At 34.7% G+C, this 20,527-nt stretch overlaps 1 protein-coding gene across 2 annotated transcripts in view; it reads left to right on the forward strand.

Annotated features, from left to right (window-relative positions):
- HDAC9 (histone deacetylase 9) overlaps positions 1-20,527 on the forward strand; it is a 921,220-nt gene that overhangs the window by 757,601 nt on the left and 143,092 nt on the right. For both annotated transcript variants that reach the window (XM_011944150.1, XM_011944151.1), the window contains exons 18-21: positions 3,442-3,497; positions 3,743-3,830; positions 9,735-9,854; positions 10,168-10,265. In XM_011944150.1, coding sequence (XP_011799540.1) covers positions 3,442-3,497; positions 3,743-3,830; positions 9,735-9,854; positions 10,168-10,265 — 362 coding nt within the window. The remainder of the gene's footprint in view (positions 1-3,441; positions 3,498-3,742; positions 3,831-9,734; positions 9,855-10,167; positions 10,266-20,527) is intronic.

The following is a 20,527-nucleotide window of genomic DNA, read 5'->3' on the forward strand; positions in this document are numbered from 1 at the left end:
TTCACATACACATATATACATACATATAAACAAATACACACATATACACATACACACATAAATATACACACATATATCATATATTATATAGCTTATATTTATATATAATGTATATAATATATATAATATACGTTTTTAATAGCAGAAGCTTGAACCTATTTGAATCTCAATACAATGTCTATAATTTGGAGGGGAATTATACAAATGTAACATGTTAGTGCGAAAAGTTTTATAAGGGATGGTAGAAAAGCAGGAAGGTTTTGGTCCAAATTGCAGGCAGTGAGACAGATTTTAGAAGGACTAACACCTTCTCTAGTGTAACAGAGAATAAAGGAACCCGGACTGCATTAGGACTCAGAGTCAGGCATCTTACTGCGTTCTATCTTCTCTTTTTCTGAGTGATACAGTTCTTTTTTACAAGAAAGTATTGTGGGGATAGGTGCAGTGGACTTTATGTTCTCAAAGCAGCAGTGAAGAAACAAGGACACCAACTCTGCCTGCTGCTGCAGGCTGGTTTGTGAGGTGTGAGAGAGGAAACAGCTACCACTTGAGCAGATTGTGAGAGAAGCAACCTTTTGAGGTTTCAGCTAAGGAAAGGGGGGCACTCAGAAAATATATGGAAAATGTAGAGGAGTTTCATATTCCTGAGAGCACAATGGAAGGTTTGGGTGGATCATGATGACTGAGAAAAAGTTTGTTGATTTTGGCGAGAAGAAGATCATTTTCAACCTAAGATTAAGCAGTTTCAGAAACAGTTTAGCAGAATGATGGAGGTTCCCGCAAAGGATTATAAAGTGAAAAGCAGATACTTCATTCAAGGAATTTAGCTGTAAATGAAAGAAGTGAAAGGAGGAAGACAGAATTCAAGTCTGGGTTTTTTTTTTTATAATCCAGCTAATTACCTATGAGATTTCATTTCCATTTTGTTTCTTAACATGAACTCTAGGGTCAGATTGACTTTATTGCATAATACTAAAATTGTTTCTTCTTTGTTTTCATGCTTTAACCCCTGCCTAGGATGCCTTAAATTTTTTTTTTTTTCCTTTGTAAACATAACTTTTCTGGTAAGACCCATTAACACCTCCCTCTCAATATTCCCTGTTATATATATATTTTCACTATTAGATAATTCATTTTTTGTTTTAAAACGATTTGAAAACTACATGAAATTTAGCTTGGTGCAGCAGTGCACACCTATAATCCCTGCACTTTGGGAGTACAAGGTGGGTGGAATGCTTGAACCTAGGAGTTTGAGACAAGCCTGGGCAGCATAGCGAGACCTTGTCTCAAAAAAAAAACTATATATATATACACACACACATATATATATATATATAGTTATAAATTAAAAATTAAATAACCCATATTAAACCTTCCTTCGTATGTATTATACTATGTATATTATTAATACTAACACTTCAAAAATTACCATTATAAAGTATTTTCGGTTCCACTAAGTATTTATAACAAAATGTTAACGACTATCTAATAGTCCATGGTATAAATGTACCATAAGTCATTAACCAATCGCCTAACGTTAGCTCACTAAAGTAATTTGGTTTTCCCTATTATAAATAAGATACTATCTTTTACATACTTGCTTGTGTACATAGTTAATGGCACCCTTAAGGCAGAACTTTTTTAACTAGACGACTAAATCAGAAGATACATTTTTTTTAAGGCTCTGGATATATAGAGGTGAATTATTTTCTAGAAAGGCTCTAATGAATTATCCTTCTACAAGCAGCATATGAGCATTTAGCATACCCATTCCACTGTCAGCATAGAACATTTTCTAAAAATTTAATTTCTGGGGTAGAAAATGGCTTCTCTCTGGAGTTCTAAGCTATGTTCATTTAATTACTAATTAAGTTGAATTTTTAAATAGCTACTGGTTACTGGGTGTTTTCTTCTTTATGTTGTTATGTCATACCTTTAACCCATTAAACATATTTTTAATTGAATCACAAAATTTTAGTGTGGTTTATTTAATCATAGTAGTTCTTTACATGCTAATTATATTGCCTTGTATTATATAATTGTTATTTTCATCCTAACTGTTGGTTTCCCAGTGAACTATGTGCATCAGTCATAATCTTTACCAAATTCTCCATTCTCAGAAGTCCTGTAGCACTCTATAGTGTCAATCTACCATCTTAATATTTCAGTCTCTATTATCTTGTGTTTTTCATTGATAGTTTCTTTCATATTAATATGTTACCATGAGAGAGATAGTAAGTGTCTTAAGAATAAGAACAGGGAATATGTTTATCACCCTTACTAGATTTCTAATTGATATTATATGATTCTAATTTGCTTCTGAGTTTATTAATATATATATTCAACAAAATATATAGCAAATTAACTCATTGTGTGTTAATGACCATAACATTCTGGGAAAATGTGTGTGCGTTTAAAGACCTAGAGAATAGATTAGTTTTCTTAATATTTTTATATTTGCAGTGAAAGGTTTGAAAAAAAAAGTCCTTGGGGTATGTTGAAATTATTTCAAAAGTTTTAGGATTGTGTATAAAACAGCATTAACATGCTCTTTTGAGCATGTTACTTGAACCATAGTTAAGTGAAAGGTGGTGTGAACCATGTGATAAATGATTACTTCACGTCAAACAACCCAACTTTTCTGAGCATGCTGGTTTTGCAAGGATTTATAGTTCCCTGCCTTCATGCCGGAATTACTTCAGCTTTCCGTGATGCATTCCAACTAATCTGGAGGTTAAGGCATTTCTTGATCATGGATAGATCTGCTTGCTTCTCAGCCCTGGAATTCTTTATAAAATTCCAGAACACGGGCTAGAAATTGACTTAGGGAATCCAATAAAGTTGCAAGTCTTGGCGGTCATCCAAGTTAAATTTATAGACTGGAAGAAATGTGGGCTTTCCATTGTTCTCTTTTTCACGTTTCTGGGATTTCTTTTGTGTCTATGTGAGCGTGTGAGTGTAAATTTATCATTTTACTGACATTGCAGTGTAAATAACCATCGAGGAGATCCAGTTAAAGAATTTTCACTTTGGATCTTCTCTGGTCTTTCCAAACTTTGACCCAAACCTTCACCAAGAGTGAATGTCTTCTCCCTCTGTAGGATGTTGATGTCATAAAATAAGAAGTTGTTCTTGAAAATGAATCATGCTAGTTTAACAGCTGACGTGCATGTTTGCCAGCTAGGTGCAACTCCCTGAATCCTGTCCTTCCCCTGACTCGGAGCCTTCTTTTTGGACATGATCTGAGAAAATGTGATCATATGTGTTGTTTCTCTTCATTCTGTGACTGGCAATGGGGGAACAAAAACAATCTCGGAAGCGTATGAGACTTCAGTTTTGTGTGTGTGTGCCTGAGGCACTGTCGTGCCTGGAGATCCAAGCAATCCCTCTCCTCCCCTCTCCATTATATCTGACCATTGAAAACCTGTCTTGTTTTTACAGAATGGGTTTGCTGTTGTGAGGCCCCCTGGCCATCACGCTGAAGAATCCACAGCCATGTAAGTACCAGGGACTGTTGCCCATCTCCAAGCACCATGGTTCCTGGCGGTCACCTGCCCCGTGCATGTTTCTGAAGCCTTTAATTGTTAGCAGATGGACTGAAAAATCTTGCGAGGTACTCCCAGAAGCAGATTTATGGCTTCAGAGATCATATAGCATTTAAAAAAAATGCTCTGAACATTATTTATAATGGTTTTCCTGGATGATTTGCTTTCTTATTTCTCTGTTCTTCTCTATTCCGCAGGGGGTTCTGCTTTTTTAATTCAGTTGCAATTACCGCCAAATACTTGAGAGACCAACTAAATATAAGCAAGATATTGATTGTAGATCTGGTATGTATTCCTGGCCAGAGCTGCATTTTCAGTGATTCTAGATAAAAGGGAGTGGATTTGTATTTCTCTGTTAGGGTTGTCTTGCTTTTAGCACTTGCAAACAACTGAAGGGTGTGTTTCCTTTGAATGTGGAAACTCATTAAACTCAGGATTGCAGTTCTGAAACCATAAACATTCACGTTTCACTTTCATGGTGTTAACTGCAATTTAATGAGAAGAAGGCGCAGATCAGGGCAACTTTTATGATCCTTAAATGAATTGATACTTCCACAGTTAAAATAACCCAACAGAACCTGAATTTACTTTTCCCTACAGAATATAGACTCAATAGTCAGATGTGCTGGAAAGAATGCTGTTGCTTTGGTAACCAATTGGCCACTTCCCCTGGTTAGCAATCATGTTGCTTGTTGTGCAACAGTGGTATTATTAAAACAAGTCCGCATGTCAGTGTTACTGAAAAGATCTCCAATCTCAGATGCCAGTTTGGGATGATTCTCTAAAGGAACCCTGAGTGATTAAAAGTCAGAGACATTAGATTAGTCTTGCATTTTAACATGATGAATTCTTACGCAATAAAGTTATAATTTGTTTAACAAATGGTTTATTTAAAAGCAGATGACACTTGGCATATTGTCCACAGTATATTCATGAATAATGAGCTGGAGATCTGCCCTGTACAAAAAGGACCAACCCAGGAAAGGGCGAAAGAGAAGTGAATGGTGATTTATGAGCCCCGTTTTCGGTTTGCCTCCAGTTCACGAGGAGGTGTAATAGGTTGTCTGACAAAGCATAGACAGGAAATGAACCCTGGCATCCAAACCGAACCTGGGACATCTGAACTTAATTAATTTTTGCAGGTGATAAAAGATTTAAAGGCAAAATATGCTGAAGGTTTTTTTTGAAGTGCAAGCCTTAATAGTCTAAATCTTGTTCATATCTGCACTCATAATTAAATCTTATTGGAAGTCATGGCCTCGCCCTCCAGCCTTCGAATTCGGTTAAGCAGGCACACCAAAGGGTTGAGAGAGCACAAACAAAGCCATGTGAAGAAATGCTTAGTTAAGTTAAAACGAAGATAAAAGAAATGGAAGAATGACACCCATTTGTTGTGCTTCGTTGGAATGGGTATTTTTCACACACTATATTGAAACATTCCTGCAAGCACTTCAGAGAGAAGAATATTGAAACCCGACTATCCATGTATTTTCCAAACATGCCTAAGTCTCAATGTCGGTCATAGTTCACCATTAAAGAAATGTGTTGAAGGCCTAGATATACTACAGCAGCAAGATGTTACAATTTTACAAAAATCAAGACATCAGTACCCATTTTCTCATTCATATGCAAAATGACAGTGAAATTAATTAATAATTGCCATTCTGCATAATTTGTAAGATATTAAATTTTAAAAAATAGTATGCTCCTTGTTCTGTAAGTTCTATGCCAGGAAGATAAGCCAGAAACTTAAGAAAAGCAGATAAAGAGCAAAGATTGTGGGGAAAGAATTTTTTCTAAGCTTTCTAAATTTGTCAAAATTATGTAAGAAGGTGATTGGTCAACTGCTTGTCCTATCCTTAAGGATCTTTTAGTGTTTACTTTCTAAATAATCTCCTCTGCTACCATTTTAAGGTTGTAGGAAGATAGTCAAAAACTGTTAGGAGTCCCCTTTGAAAACACATTTGTGATATCTAGACTTAAAAGTAGTGAATTGTACAAGAGACTTGAAAGCTAAAATGCCTCCCTTGTGGTAAATGGCTACTTTGTACTTCAGAGGATTTATATGTAAAGTTTTGTTTTTGTACAGTAATACAGTATAGGAATAAAAGACTGCTGGAAAAATCTGATACGATTTATAAAATAAGTTACCTGGTAGCTCCAAGGAATTTCCTGTAAGCTTCCTGGCCTTTGATTATGTATTTGCTCCATTATCCAATCAGAAAGGATACTGATTTCCCAACAGGCTGTAGTAGACGAGAAGTTTTTGTTTCAGATTCTCTAAATATATGGAGTTCTGTCCAAAGGGTTGCCTCTGAGATCACCACCAGCCCACATATTCTTACTTTCAAGTCTTCCAAATTCTGCAGCTGCAGGGCTACTTTGAGGAAATTCCTGTTTCTTCCAGCTGCTGAGAAGGAAGTTTTAAAGTGCCACGTGGCCTGGAGACATCCGTTCTCCCTGGCTGACAGGTCTATTCTGCAAGTTAGCAATGAAAAAGCCAATAGATGGCTTTTCAATAGCCAAAATAAAGAACAACAAAAAAGTTATTCCTGCAAATCCAAAGTCATTAATGTTAGCTGGGGGGTGTGAACTAAATCCACAAATTATAGCGCCAATAGATGGCAAAGGTACTCCTTTGTCCAGCAGTTTCAGCATTTTTACATGCTTAGTAAATACAGAACTAGAGTTCTAATTCGCCTGCTACTTTGGGTCACAGCCAATTTCAATAGTGTTGAGTATTTTAGGCAAGAATGATTCTAGTTGATCTGTGGAGCTCATTTATTCCATTTTCCTTTCTGAGGCAGATCCCAAACATATTCAGATGGGTGTGGAGAGGGAGCAGGTGTACTTGCTTTTCAACTTGCAAGAGACTGGCCATTGTGTTTAGGGGACTAACTTGTCCTACAAGTAAGACTGTATGACTCAGGTAGCTTTTAGGTAAGGTGACTTTTAGTTTGACAATAGCACTTTTTAAGCTGTCTTTGTAAAAGGAAAGTTGATTCAAATGTCCTTAGATTTGGGGAAATTGTGTTGTTGATCAAGTTCATTTAGATCTTTATTACAAGTCCCTAAACTAAATAACCAGGAGTGATAACATTAGCTGGTAGAATATATGATTTATTCAAAGTTACTCAAAGTTATTTTAACATAATAGTGCAAATATACAGGTTCTAAATCCTTGTACAGCATCAACGTTTGCAGTATGCTTTTTAACCAGTAAAATATTTAAATGATTTTTCAGCATTTCCCCACATATCTTAGATACAAGGTTTATTTTGGGGCTTTTAATGTTTCATTTTGTTTCATTTCTATAGTAATTTCTCACAATCACCAACAATTTTCTTATCTTAGTTTATTATATATGTGCTGCCATGCAGAAACAAGCTTTAGATCACACCTGACCAATGAGTATTTTGTATGAATATTTTACAGCAAGGAAAACGAACAAAAAAAAGATATTATTATTTTTTCTTTTTTTCTTGAGACAGAGTTTCACTCTCGTTGCCCAGGTTAGAGTGCAATGGCATGATCTTAGCTCACCGCAACCTCCACCTCCTGGGTTCAAGTGATTCTCCTGCCTCAACCTCCCGAGTAGCTGGGATTACAGGCATGTGCTACCACAGCCAGCTAATTTTTGTATTTTTAGTAGAGACAGGGTTTCTCCATGTTGGTCAGGCTGGTCTCGAACTCCCAACCTCAGGTGATCTGCCCATCTCGGCCTCCCAAAGTGCTGGGATTACAGGCATGAGCCACCATGCCCAGCCTAAAAAAATGATATTCTTAAGACTATACTGTAAGTTGTTCCCCCAGACGAAAGACATAATTGAATTTAACCTTTATCACTAAATATTTGGTGGATATGAATACAGAATCAAGAATTGCGCATATTAGAATGGATTTATGTAGCTTGATAATAATGTCTGTTGAAAATCTTATTATGCTGTGAACAGGATTTTATTTGTTACTCAGAAATTTATGCACTAGTAAGTATTCAACACATTTTTCAAGAACAATTTTATATCTGAGCGAACCTATCATTTTATATGTGATTATTTTAAGTAAACATTTACAGTGTCCCCAGAGAAACAAAAGTAATCAAAGCAATATTTTTCTGCTGTTCAAATTGTGGATGCATTTATACTCAGACCAAATGTGTCTTAGAACTGACTAAAATTACTATTGTATAGGGGAAATACAAATATTCCCTTAATGTTGTTTTTCAAAATATTTTATTTGTCCATTTTCTAGATATCCAGTAATAAACACAAAAGACATTGTGGCTTTAATTTTTTCACCCTTGTTTACATAAAGGAAAATAGTTTTATCTCCTCCTTCCTTTCCTTGGGATATTCAGAAATCCAGGAATTAATACAATTTGACCAAGTTATTTTTTTTCCTGATGATGTATGTCTTTAGCTGAAACAACTTTCTGGGATAATGTGTATCTACCCCAACATTATGATTTCTTAATTTTGGATATGTGTACCATTCAAAGAGGGGCAAGGATTATTGTATGTCTATGCCGTGGATGGCAAGATCAATGCAGGTGTTCAGAATTCACCAAAAGGAGGCTATGATAGTGTCTAGTGAAGGAGTACTGGGCTGGAGATTGGCATGAAGACAGGTCATATAAACCTCCTAAGGAGCAATGATGACTGACAACCCACCTCACAGGTTTGCCAAGAGGATCAAAGAGATTATGAATGTAAGTTTCAGTTAATTGTATAATCGTTCAGAGTTTGGCCTTTGGAATAGGAAGTAGATTCAAGACCCAGTCATGCAACTTATTACCTGTATAATCTTAGTAACTGAAACTCTCTGAGCCTCAGTTTACTTATTAAATAATCCATACCAGATATTTATATAGTGCCTGACTAAAAATTGTAGGAATCGTTGTTGAAAATAGTGTGATTCTATATCTTACTAATATAAAGTAAGTATATAGTTACAAGTTTTTACAACTTTCAAATAACAGAACCAGAAACTATGTATGTTTAAAGTATAGTAGTAATATTCTATTGAATGCAAATACATAAATTATCCACTTTTGGAGTGGCTCATTATTTCTGTTCAGAAGATATTACGAAGCGTATTAAGGTTTTTTTTTTTTTGCACTTGAGGTCTTTCAGTGAAGATATTTAAAATAATGCTATTAGTTCTATTGACTTACCTTTCTTATATCAATTCTGGCATGTATCTGTATCATAAAACAGTGAGAAAAAAGAACTGTCAAGTTTTATATCAAGCTATTTTTTTTTCTTTTGAATGGGAAAGAGGACTGGTGTAGGGAAAGGAAAAAAGAGCAGGAAGGAGGCTGTAAAGAAAGTCATTATATAATATTTAAATTAGGCAGATTGCACAAGATTGCATAAAACCCCATGCCATCTTTCTGCTTTGGCCCAAATGATTTAAGAGCTAACGAGCTCATGCTCCTGTGTCTTCGACTCTTGTGTTACCATTTTATCAAAATGAAGTATGAAGTTTTTTTGCATCTGGCTTCTCTTTTGAAGTGATTCTAACTGCGGAGGGATTGCTGACTGAACTGAACGCTTCAAGAAAGCCAATTTATTCAGCTGGGTTGCAAAGCCTTTGACCTTAATGGTGGGACTTGGCAAATCAATGCATACACGTATGTTTAGTGTTCTGTCAAGAATTGCAAAAATGCTCTGTAAGCCATAGATCCTTCTGCAAAATACTAGTTTGTAGTTTAGTTTAAACATTAGTCTTTTTTCAGAGGCCAATGAGGCTAGTTAATTAAGCCTGAGGGGTTATGAACTGTTGGCAGTTAATAAGTCATAAAATTCCTCCATAAAACAGGATGCAAGATTCCATCACTGAAGCAAAGAGTACAAAGAGCCGGTGTATAAATATCTAATTGTACCAAAGGACTGGGCTTTCTCAATGACTGCTCATCTGGAGTCTCCAGGGCATGCTTGCTGTGGTTTCCTGATTTTTAGAAGCCAGTTTAAAAAATGAGTGCATTAAAGGGTAATTTGCCTGAAAGTTCAGGAAGTAAAGGGGGTGGTGTGGAAGCAGGCTGAATAGAAAGAAAAGAGGAACGTAGTGAGAAGACAGAAAATGAGAAAGAAAGTGGATTAGAAAGACAGGGAACTAGAAATCAGAAAGGTTGTCTCCACGCAAAGTTAGACATGACTGTATTTGTCGTCTGTTTTCATTTCCCCGTAGGATGTTCACCATGGAAACGGTACCCAGCAGGCCTTTTATGCTGACCCCAGCATCCTGTACATTTCACTCCATCGCTATGATGAAGGGAACTTTTTCCCTGGCAGTGGAGCCCCAAATGAGGTTCGGTTTATTTCTTTAGAGCCCCACTTTTATTTGTATCTTTCAGGTAATTGCATTGCATGATTACCCCTAATTTTCTTGTCCTTTGCTGGTGTTTTAAATTACACGAGATTACTGAATTGTCCCATGGGACCAAAAACCAGTGCAGAACAAGTGCATAACCCAGAGCACTGTTCATCAGGGAAGGTTGGGCTGATTTGATGTGTTGTTTGATGTTGATTTCACGAGCTCCCCTGTCCTTGTTTTCCTCTCTTCTTGCTTTCTTCCATTTGCCCTCTTCTCTGCCCACCGTGGTGTGTCTTTCTCTTCCCAGGTTGGAACAGGCCCTGGAGAAGGGTACAATATAAATATTGCCTGGACAGGTGGCCTTGATCCTCCCATGGGAGATGTTGAGTACCTTGAAGCATTCAGGTTGGTACCTCTTTCTCTCTGACAGTGGCAAATTGGAAAATAAATGTCCATTGAAATAACACCAAATATGAAAGAGAAATGTAAATGTAATTAAGGTAAATTATCGCTCAAAGCCACATAGGAATATGTGTAAGAAGAAAAGATATATCAAGACCTGTTTTTAATTATACAGGTATATTGGCCAATGACCCATTTTCTCCCTTCCCTCCCAAACTAAGGAGAACAAAAGATTTATTTTTAAATAGTTCTGTCTGGAAAATTCTGCCTATCATAACATATGATGTGATTTTTACAGTAGACATTAGCATATTCATTGCCCTGAGAAGTTCTTCATTACCTATTTAATTTTGTTGACCAAGCATTTCTCAAACTTCATTGGACTACAGGATCTCTTTTTTACACAGCACCATTTAACATTCCTAGTTCTGAGGAGCTCACTCATTTTGATGACATTGGCCAAGGCAATCTCATTTAATGGTAGGGTAAATGACTTTTGTATAGTTTTCCTTTCACATGAAAACATTAACTAATTAATTAGTTGTTTCCAGTTTCTCTGGAAAAAAATCTACAAAATGTAACATTAAATACAATGTATTCACATAGCGTCGTGCTTTTGTCTAAGCAAAACTAAATATTAATATAAATAAGAAAAATCAGATTAAAAGCTTTTCTTTGAGAGAATTTTAAAAATGAGCATTTCTTCTCTGGAACTCAGAAAATACTAGTTTGTAGTTTAAACATTAGTCTTTTTTCAGATGTCAATGAGTCTAGTTAATTAAACCTGAGGAGCCTCCCTTGCAAGATTTTTGGAAGAGGTTTTAGCCTATTGGTAATACACAATTTCTTGAATTTTTTATTTAGTTGAAAGCAAAACAACCACATAAAAAAGCCTTACAGGTGTTCATAGTTTTGAAATTTGCCATTTGCAAGTTCCCATGAAGGAAATCCTATTGATACCCTACATTTGAAACTTATGGAAATAATGGGGAAATTTTTTAATTAATGAAATTTTGGTGGGTTTCTGTTGTCCTGTGTGTCACGCATACTTCGTTGTCTCATTTGAAGTTCATTTCTCATGAGAAAGCAGGTCCAGGAAAAATGATAGAAAAATAGCTATTTAAAAAATACATTTAAAATAAATATGTTTGGCTTGGCATTCAAGATACAAAGGAAAATTCTACCCACATTCTGGAATGTGTATTTTGGGAAAAAATATACACAAAGATATCCACAATGTCGAAAAAATGACTGAAATAAATTTTTCTACTGTAAACTTGGGTTGATTGTGAAGACATTTTGCTTTAATTATGAGCAAAATAAAAAATTATGTGAAAAAAATAGAGGTTTTAATGTTATGAATTCTCTTTTTCAACATCACACAGACTATTACATTTGCAAATTTCACAAACATTATTAATATCTTGTAGGAACTTTAACAGGATAGTAGATTTCATTTTTATATCACATATGAATTTATTTGTCTGTCTCCCAAGTTAACCTGGTAACTTGCATGATATACATTAAATTCACACTAAATACACATTAAATTCTCAATCTTACTATTTCATATAATCGTATCCATTATCTTTGATGCAGAATTCGTAGATTTTTAAAATCATTATAGTTCTATTTGGGGTACTATAGCTTTACATGAAAATAAATCATGTATGCACAGCAATGAAAGGCAACTTCTATTTTGTGCCTTTGTTTTCCCATCACAAAGTGAGTGGTAGATGAGATGTTTTTCTAAAGAATCTCTTTGAACACAACCATTTCATCAAATAATGTAAAAGCAGATATTAAGTGCACATATTGTTTTGTGATTTAAATGGTAAATGAATGACATACTCCTGAATGGGGTTGACTATTCTCAAGAATGGCACCTTTTCTTTGCCTGGAAGGTCGACACTTTATATTAGCAAAACTTTTCAAAGCTTCCCAGTGTATTTCCATTACTTGAGTTTAATTAGAGAAGTGGCATTATTTAGCTAGGCTGCAGAAATGAAAATTTCTGGCTTTCAATGTCGATATTTATTTAAGAACCAGATTTAATTTATAAGAATCCCGCCACTTTTGAACTATGGCATGTCTGCTATTCATCATTTATGACTGGAAGTACTTGTGAATTTGTTATGGCTAAGTAAGCCATTCATTTCAAAAACTGGCATTGAACACATATTATATGTCGGGCACTGTGGTAAGCACTTGGAATTCAGAACTGTTGTTACTTTCAGGGATCATAATATAAGTCATACTTATTGTTCTAGAGAACAGAAGTGCTCAGATCAGATAAAATGATTAACTCATCCTGAATGGTTTCAGGAAAGGTTTCATCAAGTATTATTCAACCTTTGCTTCTAAAGACAAGTGGGAACGTTCAAGGGGTAAAAAGGAATTCGAGTCAGGGGGTATTCATACTGACTGGGCAGAGAGAGTGAACTGTGAAATGCATGGAGCCGTGAAATGATCTTTCTCTATTGGCTCAAGGACGTCAGGGTGGGATTGGTAGAAAGAAAATGAATCATACTTTGTAAACTCTTATGCCGGCAAAGGATAGCCCAATAATATATGTATTGGCATTTATGTATTTGTCAATTTGGGCTTAGTTAGATGACTGCCAAATAACTTTTAGTGCAGTATTATTTTCTAAGCTTATCCTTAATACACTTCTTGTTTCCTAGTATTGAACCAGAAGATCTTTCTGGCATCTGTGTGTGGGTGCAGGAAATGGAGGTGGGGGAAAGAGTAAATGGTGCTTTTTCTTTTCTCTTAGTTTTTAATTGTTTCTGGACTCTTAGAAGTATCTTTTGGAAAGCCTCCCTCCCTGTGAAGCTACATTTATAGTGGGATATAAGATGGTTGCTTATTTTACTATCTAGAATTTGTCACATATATTGCCTTCGTGGTTTCTATTATGTACTTTTTCTATGGCAAAAAAAGAAATCATAGACAAAACAAAGATTTCATGTTTAAAGCTTTAAATATAATTTAAAAATATAATAGAATAACTAAATTATTTCAAATGACTAGTTATTTCTTCCAAGCAGTTATCACTCATCTCTGAAATAATTGAAGGGTACATTTAAGATTCTTCACAAGAATTATTAAAATATTCAGTATTAAACCTATTTTATGTTCAGCTAAGAGATATTTCCAAGGTTACTACTGTATAAAATAATTATGGTTATTTTTATTGAGATCTTACATGCTAGGTCCTAGATTAGAAACTTTATAGACGTTATGGCTAATTCTTAAGTGCTTTATGTAAGTCACAGAACTACTAATTGGAAGGGCAATAATTTGACCTTGGTTTGTGACTCAACAATCTATGCTCCTTTTGTCACACCACGTTGCTACTGTCTTCTGTTTATGACTTAAAATACTCAGGAGTAATAAAGCACAGTGACTTTTTACCAAAGTGTAAGACCTTCATACTCACATAGCCTCCCAACCTAAGGCACAAATGCCCAGTGAACAACATGGCAGAGAAGAACTATTCAATAATATTTGATTGAATGAGTCAATGAGCAAATGAATGAATCAGAGAAGAAATAGGGAATAATGTTGGCAATAGGAGCATTGTCAAGCTGAGGGATTAAGTGAACCTAGCAAAAGTCTGAGGGAACTACCTTGGCTTCTCAAAATCTATGCTTTACAAAGAACTCTGAACATCTATTCATTTTGTTGTAAGAATGTCAGACTTCTTTTTATTGAACAAATCTTTTGCCGAATGCCTGCTAAGCAATCTCTGTTTTAATCATTTCAAAAGGATATTCCAGTGGTTTTGTACTCTCTACAGTCCATTGATGAGGATTTGGCACATTATTTTTTCTAAAGACTAATTCTTTTAAGAGTCCTGCAAATGTTAAAGTGACTATGTCAGACCATTTAAGTGGTTTGTTTATAGTGGGCAAGAGACAGTTATGAATCTCATGCTTGTGTTTAAATCTGAGAAAAATATCTTCAAATGTTTAAAAAATAAGTAGCAATTTCCAATGAATAAGATTTTAGTAGTCCTTGAAATGATGCCTATTTTATTAAATAAATAAACAAATGCGTGAATGGAGGACAATTCCTGTGTAGCCCCTTTTAATTTCAAGAAAAGAAATATAAGCCCCTTAAATTTAGCAGGTTTTAATGAAATAATTAAAGTGACCCATTTGGCATATACTGAAGAGTAGCTAAAGAAAGGTCATAGAGCTGTTGGTCTGAGTTCTTTAGATGCAAACAAGTTCTGATTTTAAATATCATCTTTTCATGTCAGTATGTTGTAGTATGTATTAATTAATTGATTAACCTTAGTTAATATTTGTTATTGATGCATATTTTCAATAGACAATGGATCTGTACATATTAGCTCTTCAGGGAAGTTCATCTTAAGGGAAAACTCTGACCTAGAAGGACTCTCTTGCACTGAGGTTATCAGTGTGCCAACTGAAAAGTGGATTTTAAGAGAGTTGTCTAGTAGAGGTAGTACATATATAGTCAAAATTTTTGATGTTATTATTATTGAAAACTACCTGCTTTTATGTTATTGACTTACGTAGGTAGTATCTGTATTTAATCAAAATGCTATGTGCTTCCAAATTTAGGCTTTGCTAAAATATTTTGGACATACAATTAACTGGAATTTTTAGAAGCTTAATGTTCTTGCTACATAGTTAAAGCCATTGAACCATTTGAGCACATACAAGCAGCCCAGTTTCTATCTTTCTCCTGTCTTGAGTTCACATCTATTTGCTTTAATGACATAAGCAAAATTAAAATCCATTAACACAAAGTTGTGATTGGAAATCTTTCCAGATATCCTGTCTATTCTTAGTTCACCAGTCAAAGTGGCAATTCTGTTCCTGATGCTGAGTCTTTAATGTAGGAATGATGGCTTCCTGGGATTCTTCCCCTGCTTGTGACAAAAATGTAAAAAGGGCATTTAACTCAAGTGCAAAACAAAATAAAACCTTTTATTGTCATATCCACAGAGCAAGTGCTCTTTGGACAAGTCAATAATGGTCAGCCTAGAGATTTCTTAGAATGGTTGGGTTTACCATGGAGCTAGAGTAGATAATTTGGGGCAGGGCGCATAAATAAGTAAAATACTTTTTTTCTCTCATTCTTATTTTATAAAATATGTCATCATTATTCTGGCTAATTCTTAGAAGATTAACTTCTAAATATTCTTGTTATATGTATAAACTGAAAAAGAGGTTTCTAAATTCTATTTGAGAGATAAAATGGGACCATAAGTAACTATTTAGATTCACTCTTTTGGTAATGACAACTAAGTAAAAACTGTGGGTTTTTTTTTTTTTTTGGTTATTGTTCTTATATTTAATATTTTAATGTAATTTCATGATAAGTGAATATAGAATAATACCATTGTAGAAACAACAATATAATAATAATAGCAACATAGTAATGTAGAGTATTTATCGAGGCTTTAATTTTTGCTAGTTGTTTATTTTTTTAAAAAGCTTTACTAGTCCTTGAGTTAGGTGCTCCTGTTTTCCACAGGCAGTTACCATGCTTCTTGAGCTTCGGTAGGTTTCCTGATGTCACACAGCTGGTGTATGGTGATCAGGGATTCCGTGGCAGCAAGTGTGATTGTGGGGACAGTACTTTGTTGGTCCTAAACTATACAAGAACTGTAGTTCCTGTGTCAAGAGCATGGGATAACAAAACAGTCATATACTGAAAAATACTTTGCAATGCATTTTAGTCTATTTAACTTTGGCTTGGACGTCTAAACTGGTAAGTGCCCCAAAACTGAAAATTTAGACTTTCACTACCTTTGATATCTCCAAGCCACTTCTCCTTGTGCCTTCTCCTCATCTGACATAGTAAGAGAGCCTATCAAATTAAACCCCTGGTTCTTTTTTTCCCTTTAATAACCAATCTAATTACAATGGGGATATAAATTTTTTCATCTTTGTTAAAAGAAATATTCTTCTTATGTATGCATTTAGATTTTGTGGAAGGGATATGTAATAGAACTTGAAAATACCAAATTAAATTTTAATAGAATGCATAGTGATAAATGGACATTTAGGTTTAATTTTGAAATACAGCATGATTTCATTGTCATCCAGAAGTCATACTTAATGGCAAATTATTTGGGATCTTAATTTGTCAATGAGAGCTGTGGTTGATGCTTCCCAGTCTTGCAATGGATTCTCAATTGTTAGCGACAAGTAAATATATTAAGCTCATGATATTGTGTATTTTCCCAAGGATGTTGAAGACAGTTTGAGAAAGAGGGTGGAGTTTCTTGAAACAATTTGCCAATATGAAATACTGTACATATCAAATTGGCCCTACTACCATCTTTCCCAGACCATTTATCATACCTCACAAATCAAGCCCACATTTTCTCTTTCTAAAAGACTTGACTAATAAAGAAGATGTGGGCTTCAATCTGAACTTATCAATCAATCTTAGTAACAAAGCAGTAATGATTTTCACCTATTAAAGTTTTATTTCAATAAAAAGCAATACATATGAATTTATTGCTAGTGTGAACCACAATTATTCACTGTCCAGATTCTGTTCTCTATTTTCAGTATGTTAAGATGTTTCAAAAAGTTTTATCAAACAGGTCACAAGAAAAAAAAATTCCATAGGAATAAATTTGAGAAAGCTGTCAGCTCTATCTGCTTTTCAGCTTCAAAAATAAATATAGTTCAGGGACATTTTTTCTCTCATCTGTTCAACATATTGTACCAATTTTCATCAAAAAATTACAATTTTTAGGTGTGTGTCTCTAGATACCCTTAGAATTTCTGCTTTTTGACCCTGAGAGTAAATTGATCTTATGCACACCTGTCTTCCTAGGGAAACTTGCAAACTTGATTTTTGAGCCAAGCATCAAAGAGATATGATATTATTAGACAGTATAGAGCTCAGGTAAAAAGTCCAGGAAGTATCTTGAAGTGCTTGAAGTTTTGAAGGGGAAGTGATATCTGCAGTGAAGAGCTATTTAAAGTAGATCAAATGCTACAACTTACTTTTTGTTATTATTTTTAAAAGGTCAGATCAGCTATAAAAATTTTAAGACAATATTTTTTCTCTGCCTTAAAATGGTTCTAAAGCCAAAAGTTTTCTGGAATCTGTACAGCAGTTAAACAATTTTCCAAATAATGGGGACTAATTAAAAGGATATCTATATTTAATTAATTCTTTTCTCTAGAAGTTCTAAGAAAAAGGTAATTTGTATGCCTAGAAGTGATTTGTTTTGATTTTCCAGATGAAACACTGAATTATATAATCCTTGCCTTGCACAAAATCCTCTCAATGTATGTGTAATACTTTGAAATATGAGGAAATGCAATCTTTTTATGAAATATTATTGTGGAGCATTTTAAGGCCAGAAATAGCAGATCTTTTGGACTGTTGAGGAGCTTACATCAATTCATTGACTTAAATAATCTAATCTAGTAATAATGGAATTGTTGTGTAGTTAATGATATGAGATGGCCAGAATGGAAGGTAAACATAATTAATAAATTATAGAGTCACACTTTTTTTCAGAGTTCTAGTGAATATTTTAGAATTTGCTTCATTTACTGGTAAGATAAAGCTCTCGCTCAATTAAAAGTTACTTATCCTTTACTTCATTGAACAGCTGTTTTTTAATCAAATTTCAATGTCTTTGGGTCATAGAGTGAATTTTTTTTTTGAAACTGAGCCATTACCCTCTTTTTCTATGATTTTACATCTAAAGTTTACTACTACTAGATTTATTGAGATGACAAATAATGTGGAAAAAAGGGATTGAATGTTTATTTTAATATACCATAAATATAAATTTATAGTCCTTTTTTGAGAGTTAGATAAATATAATGGCTTATTAGTACTAAAATTTACATATTGACTTTCCCACGTGGAGGAATCATTCTCATGGAAACTTTACTCGACTGAAGGTCTGTTCAGATATTGCATCTGAGATGCAGAGCTGAAGTTCACACTGTTTTCTGGTAGACAGGACTTTCAGAGAGTAGTTGGTCTCTTTGCATGACATCAAACATGTGGATGATAGACTCAGTTTTCCATATTTCATTCCCAATGATTTGATGTCATATAAATGAAACTTATAAATCAACATCTGTTTTCATTTAGGCAGAAATTTAAACTTTTCAGGCACTATTCTAGAAGGGTAATGGCTTGTTCTTGTATCCATTAGGAATCTGCGCATCTTTCTTGGGGGCACTGCAGTACTGGGTACTGGTTGTCTAAACATCTATTCCAAAGAGCAGCACTACTGTCGTAAAGCCATATGGAGGGTGGTGAGCTTATGAACGACAAAACTTCTAGTGGGAAAGACTTGGCAAAATGGCATTTGTCCCATTATCACTCGTATCTCAACTTCAAAGTGGAGAGAAGAGAAGAAATAGATTATTCAGTCCACGTTTAAGCACAGCAGAATTTTAAATCTGCATCTCAATTTGAAGATATTTTATATCCCAAAACACTTGTAGAAAAGGCCATCAAGAAAATAACATGTACACATTATCTTTCCCATTAACGAAACATATTGTTGCACTTGAAAATAAAATGTTGGCTCACCTAGGACGTGTATTTTTAGTTGGTTCATAACTCTTTTAAAATTAAAGCAATGCTGGAGTTACTGAAATGGACTGAAGTTCAGAAACAAAAGAGCATTTTTACTGGAACAGAAGTCAAAAGCAAATAAATGAAGAAGAGTTCATTCAAAACCAAGAGCAAGAATAGAACAGGCACAGATTTAGAATTTGAAAGTTTTATTACCCAAAGAGATCTGGGTTTCTTATCATTCTGTACTTTTAGTTTCCGAAAGTCTCTTAGAGTTGCCTCATTAGGCCTCTGATTTTGTTTTATATACCCATGTCGTCTCCCTTGTAGAAGTTTCTGACACTGAAAATTCTTTTATGTTTCAGTACTTCTAAAATGAAAACAGCATTGTAGAAATTATGCAGTGATGCCTTCCTTTCCGATAAATATGACACTGTCATAGCAGGTGAAAAAGGCAGGAACAGAAATAATAAAATCTGGTGTGTGTCATATTTTACCGACTCAGTTTCCATGAACCGATTAAATTCTAAATTATTAGGAGAACTGAAGTCTGCCAAAAGTTTGTTAATATATACCATTTAGTTTGTTTTTTTGAGGATGTGACAATTAATAAAAATCAAATGATATGTATAATCAAAAAAAAATTAGTATGAAGGAAGGCTCATTCACCTGTTAATTTACTAGACTGAATTTTTTAATTAACAAATTAATATTATTTTGCCCTCTTCTAAGATACACACAGAAGGAGAGAGAGAGGGTGAGTTTGGCACAGGTCTCTAAATATACTTTAGAAGAAATGAGAATATAGAGAAATTCGCCCATTGTCAGAGCTGAGCATAAAATCTGCACCAAGTTAGAAAGGCTTATGTGGCCCAATTTAAAATTTTGTTGTTTTATAATAACTTTGGAGAATTGTATTGTTCCTTATAAAATACCCACATGTTCTCCTTTGGAATAGCTCCAGAGTGTAACTGAACCACGAGGTTGCCTCCTGGTGCTTTATATATTGTTTAATTGTTTGCTTTGGTGGATGTTTTTATTAAAAGCTTATTGTTTACGATAAGACCAAAGTGTCATTTTAAGAACAACAGAAGCAGAGCTGTTTGGTCTCATAGTTCTTTTTCATAGGTGTGTTAGTGAATACCAGATACAGCTAATGAACCGGCTGAAAATTTTTCTTGTAATACCTCACAAAGAGAAACAACAACAAGCAAAACCCTTGATTTTTATTCTCCTCCAATAAAACACGACTAGATTGGCTAGAAGAGCTAAGAATCTCCATGGCTGTGCCCAGGCCTGGAAGGAAGAGAGGTATCTGTGGATGTGCATCTGCTCTATGTTTTGTTCCAGGAGGAGTTTGCTTGGAGTCACACGCACTGTGATACACATGGCCATATCAAGCCTCAGGAGCTGGGAGGCAGCGAAGCCCCTGTGTCACAAGGGCCATAGTGGGCTTCCTGGGGTGTGTACCAAGCCTACGAAGGCTTTAGTGGATCTCAGAGCTACAAAGTTCTTCATATCCTCCCTGTGCCCACAATTTGATTGCAAGATAATTATCTTAGCTCAGATCATTCTGAATATAAATTAGGTCTGGGAAAAGTTTTTAATTCTAAATGTTCTTCTCCTCCCTGAATATTTTCTTTTCTGAAGTGGTATCACCATATCACTCACCAATTCCTCAGAAGTTGGCTCTGGAAAGAATTCATAATGTTCCCTAG

The sequence above is a fragment of the Colobus angolensis genome, unplaced genomic scaffold, assembly GCF_000951035.1.
Source record: "Colobus angolensis palliatus isolate OR3802 unplaced genomic scaffold, Cang.pa_1.0 Scaffold229, whole genome shotgun sequence".
Lineage (NCBI taxonomy): Eukaryota > Metazoa > Chordata > Mammalia > Primates > Cercopithecidae > Colobus > Colobus angolensis.